This window comes from Ambystoma mexicanum, chromosome 4p (genome assembly GCF_040938575.1).
Source record: "Ambystoma mexicanum isolate Mex_15411 chromosome 4p, UKY_AmexF1_1, whole genome shotgun sequence".
NCBI lineage: Eukaryota > Metazoa > Chordata > Amphibia > Caudata > Ambystomatidae > Ambystoma > Ambystoma mexicanum.
The window spans coordinates 65737864-65754745 of record NC_090927.1 but is presented as its reverse complement, the minus strand read 5'-3'; the positions used below and the strand labels follow the sequence as shown (position 1 = coordinate 65754745).

The 16882-nt window shown below is 46.6% G+C and overlaps 1 protein-coding gene across 4 annotated transcripts in view; it reads right to left on the bottom strand.

Annotated features, from left to right (window-relative positions):
• Window positions 1-1507: 1507 nt before the first annotated feature.
• LOC138452995 (antileukoproteinase-like) overlaps window positions 1508-16882 on the bottom strand; it is a 347841-nt gene continuing 332466 nt past the window's right edge. For all 4 annotated transcript variants that reach the window (XM_069605398.1, XM_069605400.1, XM_069605399.1 and 1 more), the window contains one exon: window positions 1508-2183. In XM_069605398.1, coding sequence (XP_069461499.1) covers window positions 2134-2183 — 50 coding nt within the window. In that variant the 3' untranslated portion in view covers window positions 1508-2133. The remainder of the gene's footprint in view (window positions 2184-16882) is intronic.

The following is a 16882-nucleotide window of genomic DNA, read 5'->3' as shown; positions in this document are numbered from 1 at the left end:
TGAAGCCCTTAGGGTTCATGGTTGATAGCCAGGTCTGTATGTCTGGGTGTTCAGTGGTGTTGGTGAGGAGTAGGAATTCACAATTGATGATTCAGCAAGAAGACTATGGTATTGAGCATGCCTGCTAGATTTTTCTGTAACTGCTTTTTGGGGGGTTGCTTATTTATAGTATAAAGCTCCACCAGGGCACACAAGACTTTGAGGTGCTACCTCTAATTGGCCAGAAGAGGAGCACAACATTAGGTCACTTCTCTCATTGGTTCATCCAACTTTCAATCAACCAGCCTCTTCTCCTCAGTGTGAGGAATACATCCCTGTAGTATAGGCATCCTTGGCCAATGGAATCATGCAACCATCATCTGATGAAACATTCTAAGGGTCTTCAAAAGTTAATACCTTGTAACCTGTCAGGCTTTATTCTCAGCTAGTCCAATAAAAAGGGATCAAACTTGGATTCTGTGTGATTTTAAAAGTGAACTAACACTGTCGCCCAACTCAGGCCCACAAAACCATGAGATTGAGAATATGATAGCAGAATCTCATACACATTTAGACTCAGAATGGCTCCCTTTTTTGGCCTACCACAATTCATAATAATGACAAGAGGAACGAGGGAGATTAAGGTGCTAATCCTGAAATGACCACTGAGATACTTTATAATCGCTCGCATGGTCCCTGACAAATGGTCCTCATTCGAGAATTGAGTTACAATCCCCCTACACATAGATAGACATAGAAGACTATAGCACCTCGTGGACATTCCCCATACATATTGTTCATTTAAGTAAAGGGAAGTGGGTGGAGGGCAGGAAGAGGGGAGGAGGGTGGGTATATAAAGGGAACAGCAAAACCAGCACTGTTATTGGAAAATTGTGAGTTAATGTTGTACTAAAGTGTTCAGGAGATTATGTATGTTTTGAAACATGTTGTGGATTGATTCACATCTGCATATAAGTTTGACACAAATGTTCCTTACATTTTTATTATAAAGATTACATTTATTTTAAAGTGATCTAACAGTATTATTCTGTTCTTTGCACACAATTCAGCACAAAATACGTGTAAGCTTGTTAGGATGTTGCATGTTCTTCCGCTGAATACCAATATCACCTATGCACTTCCCTTTCATCCAATTACTAATAGTATAGAATGATTAAAATCCACATCTGTGATTCTTCTTAAAGATCATTTAACTGCTAACATTGTATAATATTCCACTTGCAGCATGGTGACGTAGTACGAGAATCATGCTCATTTGGAAAAGAAAAACATGGAATGCTTGAAAAGATCTCTGTATTTGAAATACCTAATACATATTTCTCAAGTCAATGTATGACTCTAATCTAAAGGGGTCGGAAAAAGGGTACAGTGTTGGGTGCATGTGATGCACTGTGTGCTGTAAAGTATGACTATGTTGGAAGCTGCATAGAGAACGCCTGGTGGGACTACAGTCTGTGAAGAAGGCAAAGGCCCTGGTGGGAAAAAGAATGATCAAAACAACAAATGATTGTTGATTTTCAGAAAAGGTATATTTTATTACTTACTGCAGCATTACAATTCATGATGATGTTTCATTCTATATATCGCATGAATTACAAAACTACAAGCAGCAGGTTCTGGAACACCCACCTTAGGCAGTAAGAGTTCTCAGTACTGGAGACAGCGGAAAGTGAGGACACGTCTAGCGCATCCATTCAGATAACACAGGGTTATTGGCTCTATTGACCAAATGTGAAATGCCTTTTAAGTATGGGTCATGGAAATATTCAAACTTTTAAGGGGGCAGGGAGACAGTTTTCCTAAGATGATAAAAGGGGACAAATGTGTCAATAAACAGCATTGGAGTGACTGCAAAATATACGCTATGGATGGAGTAGACAATCTCCCTTCCTAAGCAGTCATCCAATGGTGCTATAATGTTCACTGTCTCCTGTGTTACTACGCGCTCAACACTATTTTCCTAGATGTTCATACACTATTTCATTCATAGAAAGCACAATTCATAGAAGTGTCTGTAAAACTAGCTGCCACCCTCATCCCAAGGAGGCTGTCCCGTCCTCCTGTGGCAGCACCTCCTGATGCTGTCCAAAGAAGTGCTGAAGTGCCTGCAGTGTCAGTGATGCGGATCTGAAGTTATGGGACAGGGACTGCAGGACCTTCGGGATCAGGCTTTGGTTCAATAACTGGAAACAGAGAATAAGATAATAAGTCAGTAAATGAGATTAGCACAACAAATTTCCTGAAATTGTATAAACTGTTACAATCTGCTGCAAAATTATGTGTACCCTTATTCATTTATTAAGGTACTGTGCATTACTTTTTGAATCTAACCTTACACAAATATTCAAACATAAAATACAGTGATAAAATTAGAAATCAGGTTGATAAATAAAATACAGAACAAAACAAATTTCGTCATGCAGTTTGTTAATCTCTTAGAGAATTCTGTCACTGCAAGTATTCAAAGGGATTCTCGGACCATAATCGTGCTATGGCAGAACATCTTGGAGGATAACGTCTGTGGGTTATAAACAAAACATTTAAAATCTAACAGTTACAACAGCGTGGAATCACATTCGATACATAGGTGCTTCAAGGTATCAATATCATGATTAGCCTACACGTCTGAAGGTCTCTCCACCGGCCATAAAAAGGACCTGTGATTTCAAGTGGATTAGTCAAATTGAAAAGAAAACACATGAATACAGAACAATGGTGTCGGGATGGATGTTTCTTCAAATAAGGTTACAAGAAGCAACTTGGGAAAAAGCCCTATCCAATTTATTCATCATGGAGAGCTTGCTAATGTTGTTATCATTTTGTAACTAGCATAATTCTCATAATTTCTTTTTCATAAGCCTCCTGCTTCCCAGACAGTTCTCTGGCGAGGCGTCTTGACTGATTATTACGGATCCAATGAAAGCACCGATTATGTCATTATTGACCTCTCAGCCAATTAGTATGCTTGGAATGCAGTCAATAACCACTGTGTCTGATGGGAGCATGGTTGACCTGAACTACCAGGTCTAATTGGATCATGATTGACCTGCACCACCGTGTCTGATTGGAGCATGATTGACCTGAACCACCGTGTCTGATTGGAGCATGATTGACCTGCACCACCGTGTCTGATTGGAGCATGATTGACCTGAACCACCATGTCTGATTGGACCTTGATTGATCTGAACCACTGTGTCTGATTGGAGCATGATTGACCTGAACCACCAGGTCTGATTGGAGCATGATTGACCTGAACCACCATGTCTGATTGGACCTTGATTGATCTGAACCACTGTGTCTGATTGGAGCATGATTGACCTGAACCACCAGGTCTGATTGGAACATGATTGACCTGAACCACTGTGTCTGATTAGAGCATGATTGACCTGAACCACTGTGTCCGATTGGCGCATGATTGACCTGAACTACCAGGTCTGATTGGAGCATGATTGACCTGCACCACCGTGTCTGATTGGAGCATGATTGACCTGAACCACCATGTCTGATTGGAACATGATTGACCTGAACCACTGTGTCTGATTGGAGCATGATTGACCTGAACCACTGTGTCCGATTGGCGCATGATTGACCTGAACTACCAGGTCTGATTGGAGCATGATTGACCTGAACCACTGTGTCTGTTTGGACCATGATTTACCTGAACCACTGTGGCTGATTGCAGCAGGATTGGCCTGGACTGACCCACACCACCATGTGATCAACCTGCACCGCCATTTCTGATTGCACCACGAATGCCCTGCACCACCATGTCCGATAGGAGCATGAACAACCTGCACCGCCATGTCTGACTGGAACATGATTGACCTGCACCACCATGTCTGATTGGAGCATGATTGACCTGCACCACCATGTCTGATTGTACCATGATCGGCCTGCACGCTGTACCTGATTGGAGCATGATTGACCTGCACCACCATGTCTGATTGGACCATGATCGGCCTGCACACCGTACCTGATTGGTGTATGATTGACATGCACCACTGTGTTTGATTGCCGCATGATTGATCTGCACTGACCTGCACCGCCATGTCTGAGTGGACTGTGATAGGGTTTATCAGCATTACATGAATGCCCTAGTATTTCGTTTTTTTATTTCTGCCAAAGCCTCTGTTAGGAAAGATTTCATAATTGTAGGTAATTTGCCTTCCATGTGGCAACCGCCAAACTTTTTGCTGTTGTTTGACACCCTGATCTAGACTTTGCCGGAGAAGCGCAGCCTTCCGCCGCACTCCTCTGGGCTTTTGCTCCATTCTTACGGGGAAACTGACATTCCCTTAAGACAGTCAGTACCGGGAGACTTAGTTTCCCTTGGTCCTTTCCTCATGTTGCAGCTTTTGAGCAACATGAAACAAGAGTGCACCGTAACTTACATTACCGTGCTCTTGGGTCTCCAGTCATTCCCAAGGCCCTAGAAACTCTCGCTGGACTTATCATGAAATGTGCAAGTGTGTCACGGACGGGACTGGTGGCAGCTATCGTTTCTTTGTGTTTTGAACCCCTTTTTGCCATGTTAACCGCGCTTCCCGCGTTTGGCCCAAATGGGTGGCCTGGCCTCCAAAATGGCCATGCCATGAGGTTCTTTGTCCTGTCCGCTGACCGTCTTGCCCCTTCACCTTCCCCCAGGTCGAGCCGACCCGGGGCAGTCCTTATTTGGTCATGCACTTTCCCACGAAACACAACGCTTTTGTGGGCTTCTGCATGCCTTGTGTGTGCCTCCAGGATGTGGGCTGGGATGTCTGTTCCCAATACACATCATGGGTGCCAGAGAGTCTAGAGTGTCCTGAATACCTGGGACCACCGTGGTCCGTGATAGGTCCACGTATGGTGTGAGTGTTTTGTGAGCAGATCTCCCATTGGGTCCTCTCCGTTTTGGCGCAAAGGGAACTGTGGATAAGAGGAGGCTGAAAACACCACTACCATGTTGATCTCCTGAGTCCTCACGAACGAAGGATAAGGAGCCAAGTATCCTGCAACTAAGAAGCTGAGTCGAGGAATCGCTGGTGACCTGCTGAAGGTTTGGCACCCTGCACTGCTGTCGTCCTGTGAAACCCCTCTACCTCTGATCGAACGAGAAGGCCTGTACTGGCACACCGACCCTTTAGAATAGTGGGACTACATTCTCTAAATGAAGTCCTAAAAAGATTCCCGGACAAGGTTTTAAGATCTACCTTCCTGCGATCTCGCCTAAACCTACTTCCGACCAACGAAGTAAGGGCCATCAGAGGACAATCACAAACAAATCTCTGTCGCCTATGCAAAACGGAACATGAACCTGAAACAATAAAGCACCTCCTGTTACATTGTCCCAAAACGATAAAATGGAGAAGAGCGTACCTGAGACGGTTGATCGATCCCAATTCCCTGTACGAAGAAGAAGTTTGGTGGAATCAATTTATGTGCGGATCTAGGACAACTTGCGCATTAGCAACTGCCAAAATATTAAGGAATGCCCTAGAGGCTTGCTCCCTCGAATCTAATGAGTAACCAGGCAACGACCATTCAAAGGTCTAACTGAATTGGAAACCTGAATCCAAAACTCAGAATGCAAGATGGAAAACTTCAATCTTAAAGCTGCCTCAAGCTTGGAAAAAAGAAGAAAAGAAACACTGACACAATTGCTCTTCGTCTTTGCAAAATCATTGAATTGATATAAGCAAATAATAAAAAATAAAAAAATAGTGGGAACAACTATTCTCAGCATCTTCACCAAATCCTGTACGTAAGCCTTCGGAAGCATCCCTGGGCCATCCAGTGGACTGACCAGCCTACACAGGAACCTTGCTCTGTCACCGCCGTCTGGCTTACTGCTAATCCCGTGTCCTCGGCACCCTCACACGATTTGTACACTTGGCATTCCCAGGTCTGAAGTGAGACGTGTGCTTTGGGACCAGAATACCTGCAGTTGCCGAGTTGCACTGCTGTGGTAACAAACCTGTGCGTGTTCGCTGCATTTGGGACACCCTCGACCCTGACTCCTGCTGTTGCGAGTCTACACGGCGTTGAGACATCCGGGTGATCGCACCTGAACCTGCCAGTACCGAAACGGAACCGGAGAAGCCTGGGTCTGCCTGCATCGGGGACCAGTGAGTAGTCAACACCCTAACTGGTCGCCCTCCTGCAGGAGCCTGTGGCTTTCCATCGCTGTCGGAAACAGCAACCCTTTTCCGCACTCGCGCCCTGCTTCTGCCCACAAGTGGAGGCCGCGGGGAACTGTTCTTCATCGTTTTGTTCACCTCTCTGAACTGCCTGATTTCCCTGAAGAGCCTCTCCTTTACCCGTTGGCACCCGCGTGTGCAGGTACTTTTGAGCACAAGGCTCCACTCTTCGTAGGGCTCGGACTTCCTTCTAGTTAGGTGGACTCTGATGTTGAACTGGGTCTAACGATTACTTGTACTGCCTGTTTTCCTCCCCATCTAGGGGGTATGCATATTTCGTGCTTCTAACTCTTTAGACCCCTTGGTCTTGTATATATATTGTATTGCTTGTGAGGTGTTGGTTCATTGGAGTTTTACCGTAATTCTTTACTATGGTCGATGTTACAAAGGCCTTGTAATAAATGTGTCTATACTTTTAATAAAACACCTGTCTGGAGTAATTTGTAAGCGTCCTTGCTTTGTGTGCTCATTGCGGGCTTTCAGTCACCCTCACCCCTCTTGAGACCTAGTCTTGACCGCCGCCATTGCTACCCTGATTGGTCTGGCTTGTCCAGAGGTTACCCTGTTCCAAGAAACTAGGCTGGCCTTCTGAACCTCTGCCCCTCCAGGTCAGAGTTCAGAAATCCATTTTAACAGCCTCCCCGCTGGTGATTGAAGACTGCAGAAAGGCCCATGCAGGCTTTGAAAAATGGGGCCCACCCCTTGTCGCAAGCTTGTTGTTTGTACGTCAGTGCCTAGTGAGCAAAGGAAGCGTAGGTAGTTGTGGAGCAAGAACTCCACCAGAGAAACTATTGCCTGCAAACCCAAGGCTGGTTATTCCACAGGTGAGACTTCCTGTGCGTCACTGGCCTGTAAAGAACATTCCCTCCACGTAATTGTGAGCCTCGCCCTAATACCTCCCCTGTTTGCATCCCCTTAATGGCCAACTTCTAGACCACATGCCCACCTCAAGAGAAGACAGCTGAGCGGCAGAGATGCGTTCTGGGAGCCCTCATGAAAATAGTCAGCAGGGCAAGAGTGGATTCTGGCCACGGGCTGGCAGGAAATCCAACACTGTATACACAGCCATCCTAGAAAGCAAATGCCTTCAGAGGGGGCCTCCCATTTGCTCACATTTGCTTTTGTATTTTATTTGGATATCTCCATGTACATATAAACAACAGAATGCAGTTGTATAAAACAGTCGTATCTATATTACATAAAACCATCAGAAATACATATAATTAACCTTAAAAAGAAAGCTCCTTTAACAAACTCCCCCAGGCTATTTATGAATTCCAGTCCTTCACAATTCAATATTAAATATGATATGGCATTTATGACACGCATGTACATGTCATGATGCCTACCTCCAAGGAGCCAGGTCCGACCCAGCAACCCCAGAGGCAGGCATCATTTCCCCCAGGGGAGTGCCAGCGGGCCCAAGCTGGGGCCCTTTGGATGCAGTCCTGGCGCCTTAGGTGCCAGACTCATGTTGGACCTCTGTCCTGGCGCCTTAGGCGCCAGGCTCATAAAGCTAGACATGTGTTCAAGTGTTTTAATGTGCACTTACCTGATGCAGACCATGCTGCCACATCCAGGCCCTCTTGGAGGGCCTGAATGGAACTACTTTACCTGTGGGACTACTTTCCACCCGGGTGTGGTCAGGGAAGGATACATACCTGATCGGAGGAAGGATACACACTTGGGACTTCTTCCAAAGCTATTTAAACCACACCCGATCAGCAACTCACGCTTCGCGTTGTTCTGCTCCTCGCAGCTGGACGCTCACCGTGTCAGCTCCTGCATCTGGACTTCAGCCACGCCTGTCAGCATCCTGGGTCACCTGCAAAGGGAGACAAGAGACCTTACCAGCTAAATCTGCACCACGGAGACATCACCGACGATCCTGAAAGGGAAGGCATTATTTTTAAAAGCATTTCGTTACGATCGCTGCAGCGCTGCATTTCACTCACCTTTCCTGGGTTCCTCCATCTTCAGCAGCGATCATCCGGATACACAGCCACTTCCCAGAGCCTAGAGAAAAAGACAAGAATAAGAGGTGAGGGAAGGAAGAGAATAAGACTTACCTGTTGGGTCATTCCCATTTCATTTCGGGTCTTGCCGCTTCCAGGCATTTTCCGGACCCCGGCCCCTATGGGGAAAAAGGACAAAGACATTGAATGAGCGAATGCAAAGACAGTTCCCGAGCGCTCATCCAGAACTAACCTGCCATTTACTGGAACTGGAACTGCACGTTTCACTTCGGGTCGGTGCCATATCTCCGGCATTCCGAACCCCGGCCCCTAAGGGGAAAAAAGACATAAGCATTAGCGCTTGCTGCAAAAAGACAATGAACATTATTATTAAGCTTGGACTTTTGAACTTGCAACAGAACTTTTACAGAGCCTTACCTGAATAGTCAAGCTTACCTGAACTCCCATCAATCCTCAATCCAGTGAAGTAACTGGGTTTCAACGCGCCCCTGCATCTGAAGCAGGATGGAGAGCTCATCCTTCCTGACCCTAAGGTGAGACTTCACGGGGAATCGTGAAAGGGTATCGTGGAGGGTTGGAAGAGAGTGGGAGGCTTGAGCATAACTCAGTCAGTAGGTAATACTCCCTTTTCATGCACAGGGGAATATTCCTGCGAGCTAGAGAAGCCAGAGTAGAGCGCCCTTCCTGTCCATCTTCAGAGTCCTGCGCTTCACCATTGAAGAAGCATCAGCACTCGAAGCCAGACCTGCGCCTCCGTGGGAATCAGGTGAGCGTTACAGAACGCAAAGCCTACCCACAATTTCCCACCCGGGCGCTATGGAGACTTCCGAGACTGACCAGCTGGCCCAGCTTTTGGGGGAATTACGGGCAGAGGTGCACTCAGCCCGCCAGGAGACTAACGCTCTCAAAAGAGAACTGATCTTATCCAAGGAAAGAACAGATGACCTAGCCAAAAGGTTATTACAGGCCCAGGCAGGGCACACTCCTTTACCTAATTCCGGAGACATTTCCACGTCAATGGGTTTGAGTAACCCGGTACAAATTAATCTACCTGGACACATGCCTTTGGCCCCGCCTGAACGTTTTGCGGGGGATCCCAAGAAATATGCCATCTTTATGAACCAATGTCGTTTACACTTTCTATGCAGACCCGGAGCCCTCCCTAACGACCAGACCAAGGTAGCCTTTATACTATCTTACCTCAGTGGCAGTGCTGCCGATTGGTCTATTCCATTGGTAAATCAGGATGATCCCATTCTCCAGAATTTTCAGGGCTTCCAGGCCAGCATGGAAAGATTGTTCGCTCGACACTCTCAAGGACAGGCCCTTGATAACGAACTGCTATCCTTACGACAAGGTAATCAGGATCTTCTGTCCCACATAGCCACCTTTAACAGACTGGTTATGGAAACTGGATGGCCGGAAAGCAAAAGGATCACATTGTTTCATCGAGGCCTGCGCGGAGAGCTTAAGGATGTTCTAGCTCAGATAGTAAACCCACCCCAGGTCTGCGCAGACTACATTGACTTGGTGGTTCAACTTGATCACAGACTTCAAAATAGAAAAGCAGATCGGTTCAAGTATGAAAACCGAGCACCGGTCAAAACCCATGCTAACTCCAAGAGTACCGACGTATCTGAACCTATGCAAATCGGTGGTGTTAAAGGACCATTAACGCAGAAAGAACGAGAGAGAAGGCGGCAAATGCAACTTTGTCTGTATTGCGGGACTTCCGGTCACTTTCTTCGAAATTGTCCAGTTAAACCACTTAAGAAGGTGGTTGGAGCTACTGATAACGAATTAGTGACACCTGATTCGGGAAACGACCTAGCCCGGCAAGCGTAGGGGTCCGCTTGCCGAGCTTGAAAACTAACTCTTTGACCTCGCATTTTGTCATGCCAATGGTGCTCGTGGACCCAAAACAGCCTCAGCAGTTGCATGCTATAAAAGCATACATCGACAGTGGAGCTATTGGAAATGACATAGACTGTGAATTGGCTTCCAGGATTAAGCTTCCTCTCCGCCCGAAAGTAACCGAAGATGTCATTACTACAGTAGATGGAACCGAAATAGCCTCAGGGCCTGTAACGCATTCCACTGTTGAAGTGACACTGGTGGGTCAGGATGGACATCGGGAAGCAATCGTGTTTGATGTGATCAAGGCCCCACAATTTCGAGTAATTCTTGGAATTCCTTGGTTAGAAACACATAATCCCAGAATTGACTGGCGAGCAAAGAAGATAAGTTTTCCTGATTGTGAACCAACTTGTTATCCAAGAAATCCAGCTATGGGTCTAGCCTCAGCAACTTTCACCCCTGTACAGCTACCGTCAGAATACCAAGAATTCCAAGACGTTTTTTAGAAAGAACAGGCTAACACGTTACCTCCCCATCGGTCTTATGATTGCCAAATCGATCTGGTACCCAATGCTCAACTACCTTGTAGTAGGATTTATGCTCTTACGGAACCTGAGAACCTGCATTTGCGTCAGTATTTAGATCAGTACCTAGCCAATGGTTTTATTCGCCCGTCCAAGTCTCCTGTCTCTTCAGCTCTGTTCTTCGTGCCGAAAAAAGAAGGCGACCTTAGAACGTGTATAGACTATCGCGCCCTAAATCAAATAATCCTCTGCCTTTGATCCCTGAGCTTATCGACCAGGTGAAAGACGCTTGTGTGTACACCAAGTTAGATCTCTGAGGAGCTTATCACCTGGTGCGCATAAAAGAAGGTGACGAATGGAAAACTGCATTCCGCACCAAGTTTGGGCTCTTCGAATATCAGGTGATGCCCTTCGGTTTGTGCAATGCACCTGCCGCCTTTCAGTACTTTATGAATGATGTTCTTCGGGAACTTATCGATGTCTGTGTCATTGTTTACATTGACGACATCCTGGTGTACTCTTCTTCAGAATCTGATCACAGAAAACATGTTAGGGCAGTTCTTGAGAAACTGCGCCAGCACAGACTATTTGCAAAATTCGAAAAATGCGTTTTTCATACCACAGAAGTTGAGTTTCTCGGATTCATCCTGACACCTCAAGGAGTCCGAATGGACTCGCGAAAGGTGGACGCCATCCTCAAATGGCCATCTCCAAGCTCGGTGAAGGGAGTTCAGAGCATGCTCGGCTTTGCCAATTTCTATCGAAGATTCATCCCGGAATTTTCCCGAACAGTCCAACCCATCACCGCTCTCCTAAAGAAAAACAAACGCTTCGAATGGACTCTTGAGACCGAACAAGCCTTCCAGGACCTGAAAACCAAATTCACCTCTGCACCTGTATTGAAGCACCCGCACCCAGATCTCCCGTACATAGTGGAAACCGATGCATCCAGTTCGGCCATGGGAGCTGTCCTGTCGCAAAGAGACCCAAAAACTAACCAACTACACCCAGTGGCCTTTTGGTCCAGAAAATGTTCTCCTCCTGAAATCAACTACGCAATTACCGATAAAGAGTTACTGGCCATCAAATCTGCTTTCAAGGCTTGGCGTCACTACCTTCTTGGGGCAAGACACACCATCACCGTAATTACGGACCACAGAAACTTACAGTATTTAAAGACGGCCAAAGCTCAATCTTCACGACAACTCCGATGGGCTCTATTCTTTGCGGAATTTGATTTTGTTATTACCTATCGCCCTGGCTGCAAGAATGGAAAAGGGACGCCTTATCTCGGATTGGCATGGAAGAACCTAATTCGAGCTTAGAACCTGTGCCCATCATACCTGAGCAAAGAATCTTAGGCTTAACTTCATTGCAAACTATTGGGGATATCCAAACGCAAGTAAAACAACTTCTAGACTCTTCAACCTTACTGGAATGGAGTCAAAAGGGTCCTCATTACACCGTTAAGGATGACTTACCCTACTCACAGGAGCGGTTGTTTCTGCCAAGTAAAGAATTGCAAGAACTTGTTATTGCCCATCATCATGAATCTTTAATGGAAGGACACCCTGGTATCGCTAAAACGGAGGAAAAAATCAAACGCCACTTCTGGTGGCCTTCTTGGAGAAAAGACATAAAGTCTTTTGTACTGTCTTGTGGAATTTGCGCCCAAAACAAGCCTCAAAAGAAAAGGCCAGCCGGCCTACTTCAACCCTTGGATATTCCACCGACACCATGGCACACCCTGTCAATGGACTTTATAACAGATCTGCCTCCTTGTGCTGGTTACAACACAATCCTTGTAATTGTGGACCTATTCTCCAAAATGGCCCACTTTATCCCTTTAAAGGGTTTGCCTTCAGCTTCCACCTTGGCCAAGGAATTCCTGGAGAATATAGTTCGCATACATGGTTTCCCTTCCATATTAGTCTCGGATCGTGGAAGTCAATTTATCTCACATTTTTGGAAGAAGTGTTGCCAACTAGCACAAATAGATGTGCGGTTATCCACCAGCCACCACCCCCAGACCGACGGACAAACCGAGAGAACCAATCAGACTCTCGAGCAATATCTTCGGTGCATGTTACACCAATCCGAATTAAATTGGAAAGACATCCTTTGGATCGCAGAATATGCATACAACAATTCAGTGCATTCTGGAACCGGACAAACCCCCTTTTATACTTTGTATGGTCACCATCCTCGGACCTCTGACCTAGATCCACCTCTGACCCTGGAAATGCCCGCAGTAAATCATCTGCATTCCACAATAACCCAAGCCTTCAAAGAAGCTGCAACTCATTTACAGCAAGCCAAGAAAAAGTATAAAGAAAACGCTGATTTGCACCGAAGTAAAACTCCTCCTTACCAAGTAGGAGACCAGGTATGGCTAGCAAATAAACATTTACCCCACAAGGGCCCGCGAACCTTCAATCCCAGATTCATAGGATCTTATCCCATCAAAGCTATAATCAACCCAGTGGCCTTTAAACTGGATCTACCGTCCAACATGCGTATTCATCCAGTTTTTCATGCATCACTTTTGAAGCCTGTACAACCAGGAACCCGATTGTCCAAGCCTCCAGATCCAGTTCAAATTGAAGGGGAATTAGAATTTGAAGTTAAAGACATTTTAGACTCCAAGGTGGTAAAGTCGAAACTCTTCTATCTTGTTGACTGGAAGGGATATGGACCTCAGGAGAGATCGTGGGAGCCTAGTAACCATGTCCACGCACCTCGATTAGTACAAAGGTTTCACCGGAGATTTCTGAACAAGCCCAAACCCCCGGAGGGAAGAACCTTGGGAGGGGCCTTGAGGGGGGTACTGTCATGATGCCTACCTCCAAGGAGCCAGGTCCGACCCAGCAACCCCAGAGGCAGGCATCATTTCCCCCAGGGGAGTGCCAGCGGGCCCAAGCTGGGGCCCTTTGGACGCAGTCCTGGCGCCTCAGGCGCCAGGCTCATGTTGGACCCCTGTCCTGGCGCCTTAGGCGCCAGGCTCATAAAGCTAGACATGTGTTCAAGTGTTTTAATGTGCACTTAACTGATGCAGACCATGCTGCCACATCCAGGCCCTCTTGAGGCCTGAATGGAACTACTTTACCTGTGGGACTACTTTCCACCCGGGTGTGGTCGGGGAAGGATACATACCTGATCGGAGGAAGGATACACACTTGGGACTTCTTCCAAAGCTATTTAAACCACACCCGATCAGCAACTCACGCTTCGCGTTGTTCTGCTCCTCGCAGCTGGACGCTCACCGTGTCAGCTCCTGCATCTGGACTTCAGCCACGCCTGTCAGCATCCTGGGTCACCTGCAAAGGGAGACAAGAGACCTTACCAGCTAAATCTGCACCACGGAGACATCACCGACGATCCTGAAAGGGAAGACATTATTTTTAAAAGCATTTCGTTACGATCGCTGCAGCGCTGCATTTCACTCACGTTTCCTGGGTTCCTCCATCTTCAGCAGCGATCATCCGGATACACAGCCACTTCCCAGAGCCTAGAGAAAAAGACAAGAATAAGAGGTGAGAGAAGGAAGGGAATAAGACTTACCTGTTGGGTCATTCCCATTTCATTTCGGGTCTTGCCGCTTCCAAGCATTTTCCGGACCCCGGCCCCTATGGGGAAAAAAGACAAAGACATTGAATGAGCGAATGCAAAGACAGTTCCCGAGCGCTCATCCAGAACTAACCTGCCGTTTACTGGAACTGGAACTGCACGTTTCACTTCGGGTCGGTGCCATATCTCCGGCATTCCGAACCCCGGCCCCTAAGGGGAAAAAAGACATAAGCATTAGCGCTTGCTGCAATAAGACAATGAACATTATTATTAAGCTTGGACTTTTGAACTTGCAACAGAACTTTTACAGAGCCTTACCTGAATAGTCAAGCTTACCTGAACTCCATCAATCCTCAATCCAGTGAAGTAACTGGGTTTCAACGCGCCCCTGCATCAGAAGCAGGATGGAGAGCTCATCCTTCCTGACCCTAAGGTGAGACTTCACGGGGAATCGTGGAAGGGTATCATGGAGGGTTGGAAGAGAGTGGGAGGCTTGAGCATAACTCAGTCAGTAGGTAATACTCCCTTTTCACGCACAGGGGAATATTCCTGCGAGCCGGAGAAGCCAGAATAGAGCGCCCTTCCTGTCCATCTTCAGAGTCCTGCGCTTCACCATTGAAGAAGCATCAGCACTCAAAGCCAGACCTGCGCCTCCGTGGGAATCAGGTGAGCGTTACAGTACACAAGTGTTTCTAAGTGCAATGAGACAAAGAGGGGTAAACAAAAGAGAGGACAAAACAACAATCTTACTAGGCCTTGTGTCATTCAGATCGTGCAACAACGGGGGAGGGGAATAGTGCCGAGGGTGGGCAGAGGGTGGTGAAGTGCGGGACAAAGGAGAAAATCAAGAGTGCAGCCAACGGGTGGCAAGTGCGAGTACTAATAAGTGCATGCAGCGGGTGGCGAGTAAGTGCAAGGGAGGGGACTGCAGGGGTGCAGATACAGACCACAAGTGCAGGGGAGCCACAAGGCAGTGCAGGATTGCAGCTTGAGAAGCCAGGACGTGGGCCTGAATTCAGAGGGGGACCAGGTGACCAGTGTATGGATCAGGCAGGTGATCAGCAAGGGAGAAGAAGAGAGAAGGCAAAAGCAGAGAGAAATGTCTTGAGTTGCTTCTGGAACTGGGGATGGTTCTGCTCAAGTTTCAGAAAGGCCGGGAGGCTATTCCAGAGGGAGGCCACAGCCGAAGAAAGAGTTCTGCACTGCTGAGAAGGAAATACTTATTCCATTCACCCTGAAAAATGGCCTGAGCCATTGTTTGCGATGAGCTGAAAAGCAGTGGCAAGTCAGAAAGAAAATGGCACATGTCTTCGTCCCACCCCATTACACATGGGCAGTTAATTACCCGTTTGCTCCATTATATTAGTTTCTTCAAGTGTAATAGATTTAGTCTAATAAGAAGCACATATGTTCTGTAATCTGACAGTTTTATCCTGGTGATATCCCTCGTTGAGGCAGTCGGCAATCTATGTATACAGCACTAATGTTCTGCACTTCCTCGTCTCTTACCATTTTAATTGCTTTCATCTTATCGTGCTCCTTTGGACTGGTCAGTGTAGCAAAGCTCCTTAAGTCATTGCTGCCTCAGTCCAAGTGGAAGATGACCAGTGCTTGGACAACTGTTCTGAAACTCGGGCAGGCATGAAAGGTTTTTCTTTGTGTACGAGCATGAGCTGATGTCATGGGGTTTGAGTCTTCAGGGTGATGTGTGTTTTGAATGAGGTTTCACAGCAATGGCAAAGTGGAAAGATGTTTCACTGGGTGAGAGTTGTGGCATGGATATGTCACGTTGCATGCCAGTCAGCCAATTCATGACTCGGGCTTGCTTAGTGGGTTTTCCTAGGAGAATGAATTTGGCCTTTGTAGGGCTGGGATTCATGTAGATGCTTGACATCCAGGCTAGGATGAGGGAGAAAATGTGCTTGTCTCGATAGATGCTGCAATTGGTGATTTAGTCAAATGTTACTTACATATTTTGCCACTAATACTACAAAACAATTGTCCTTTCGACACAACTTCAATGGACTGTCAGGCTAAGTTTTCATTTAAGTGATGGTATTGTGCTTCCCCCACATTAGTCACATCTACCATTTTGTGTCCTAGCGTTGGAGAACTTCTTGGAACCTCACATAGCTGTATTTAGCCCATGTGAGTCTAAAGGCATCCAAGCAAAACAAAAAGTACAACCCTATCTTTACTCTATTAATTCATTATTTAAACATTCATAACATGCTTACTACCAGAGATCAGCATCTAAGCACAGGACCGGGATTCAAACCTGTGTTGATCTGCGTTGTCTTGCTTCCAAGACAAAGGCATTGCCCCAGAGCTATCCTCCGGGACCGTATGTCTCATCAACAGTTCAAGTTCAGTTTGCCTGCAGTTGCCCCCATTTTGCCATCTCCAGCACTGCACATGCTTCACTGGCTCGGTCTCTCTCCCCACCAAGATCATATTCAAAACTGCATGTATCGCCTACAAAGCAGGTTCACACGGAAACACCAACATACTTGCTATAATCTAAACTCCACACCTCTGCAGACTCTCGCAACTTGCGTAGCAAAACTATCAAATGGTTGGAGTTAAGGCTAGCCCGCAAAGAGAAGACTCACAAGCAGTCCTTCTCCCGCCACACCCCGACCATCTGAAACTAAATCCTGGTAGATGTTTGAAACGCCTCAACAATCCTCCATGTCCGCAAAACACTAAAAACGTGTCTTTTTCAACAATAGATAATGGAGGAACAAAAATCCCTCTCTCCTATAAGCAATGATGTAAAAAA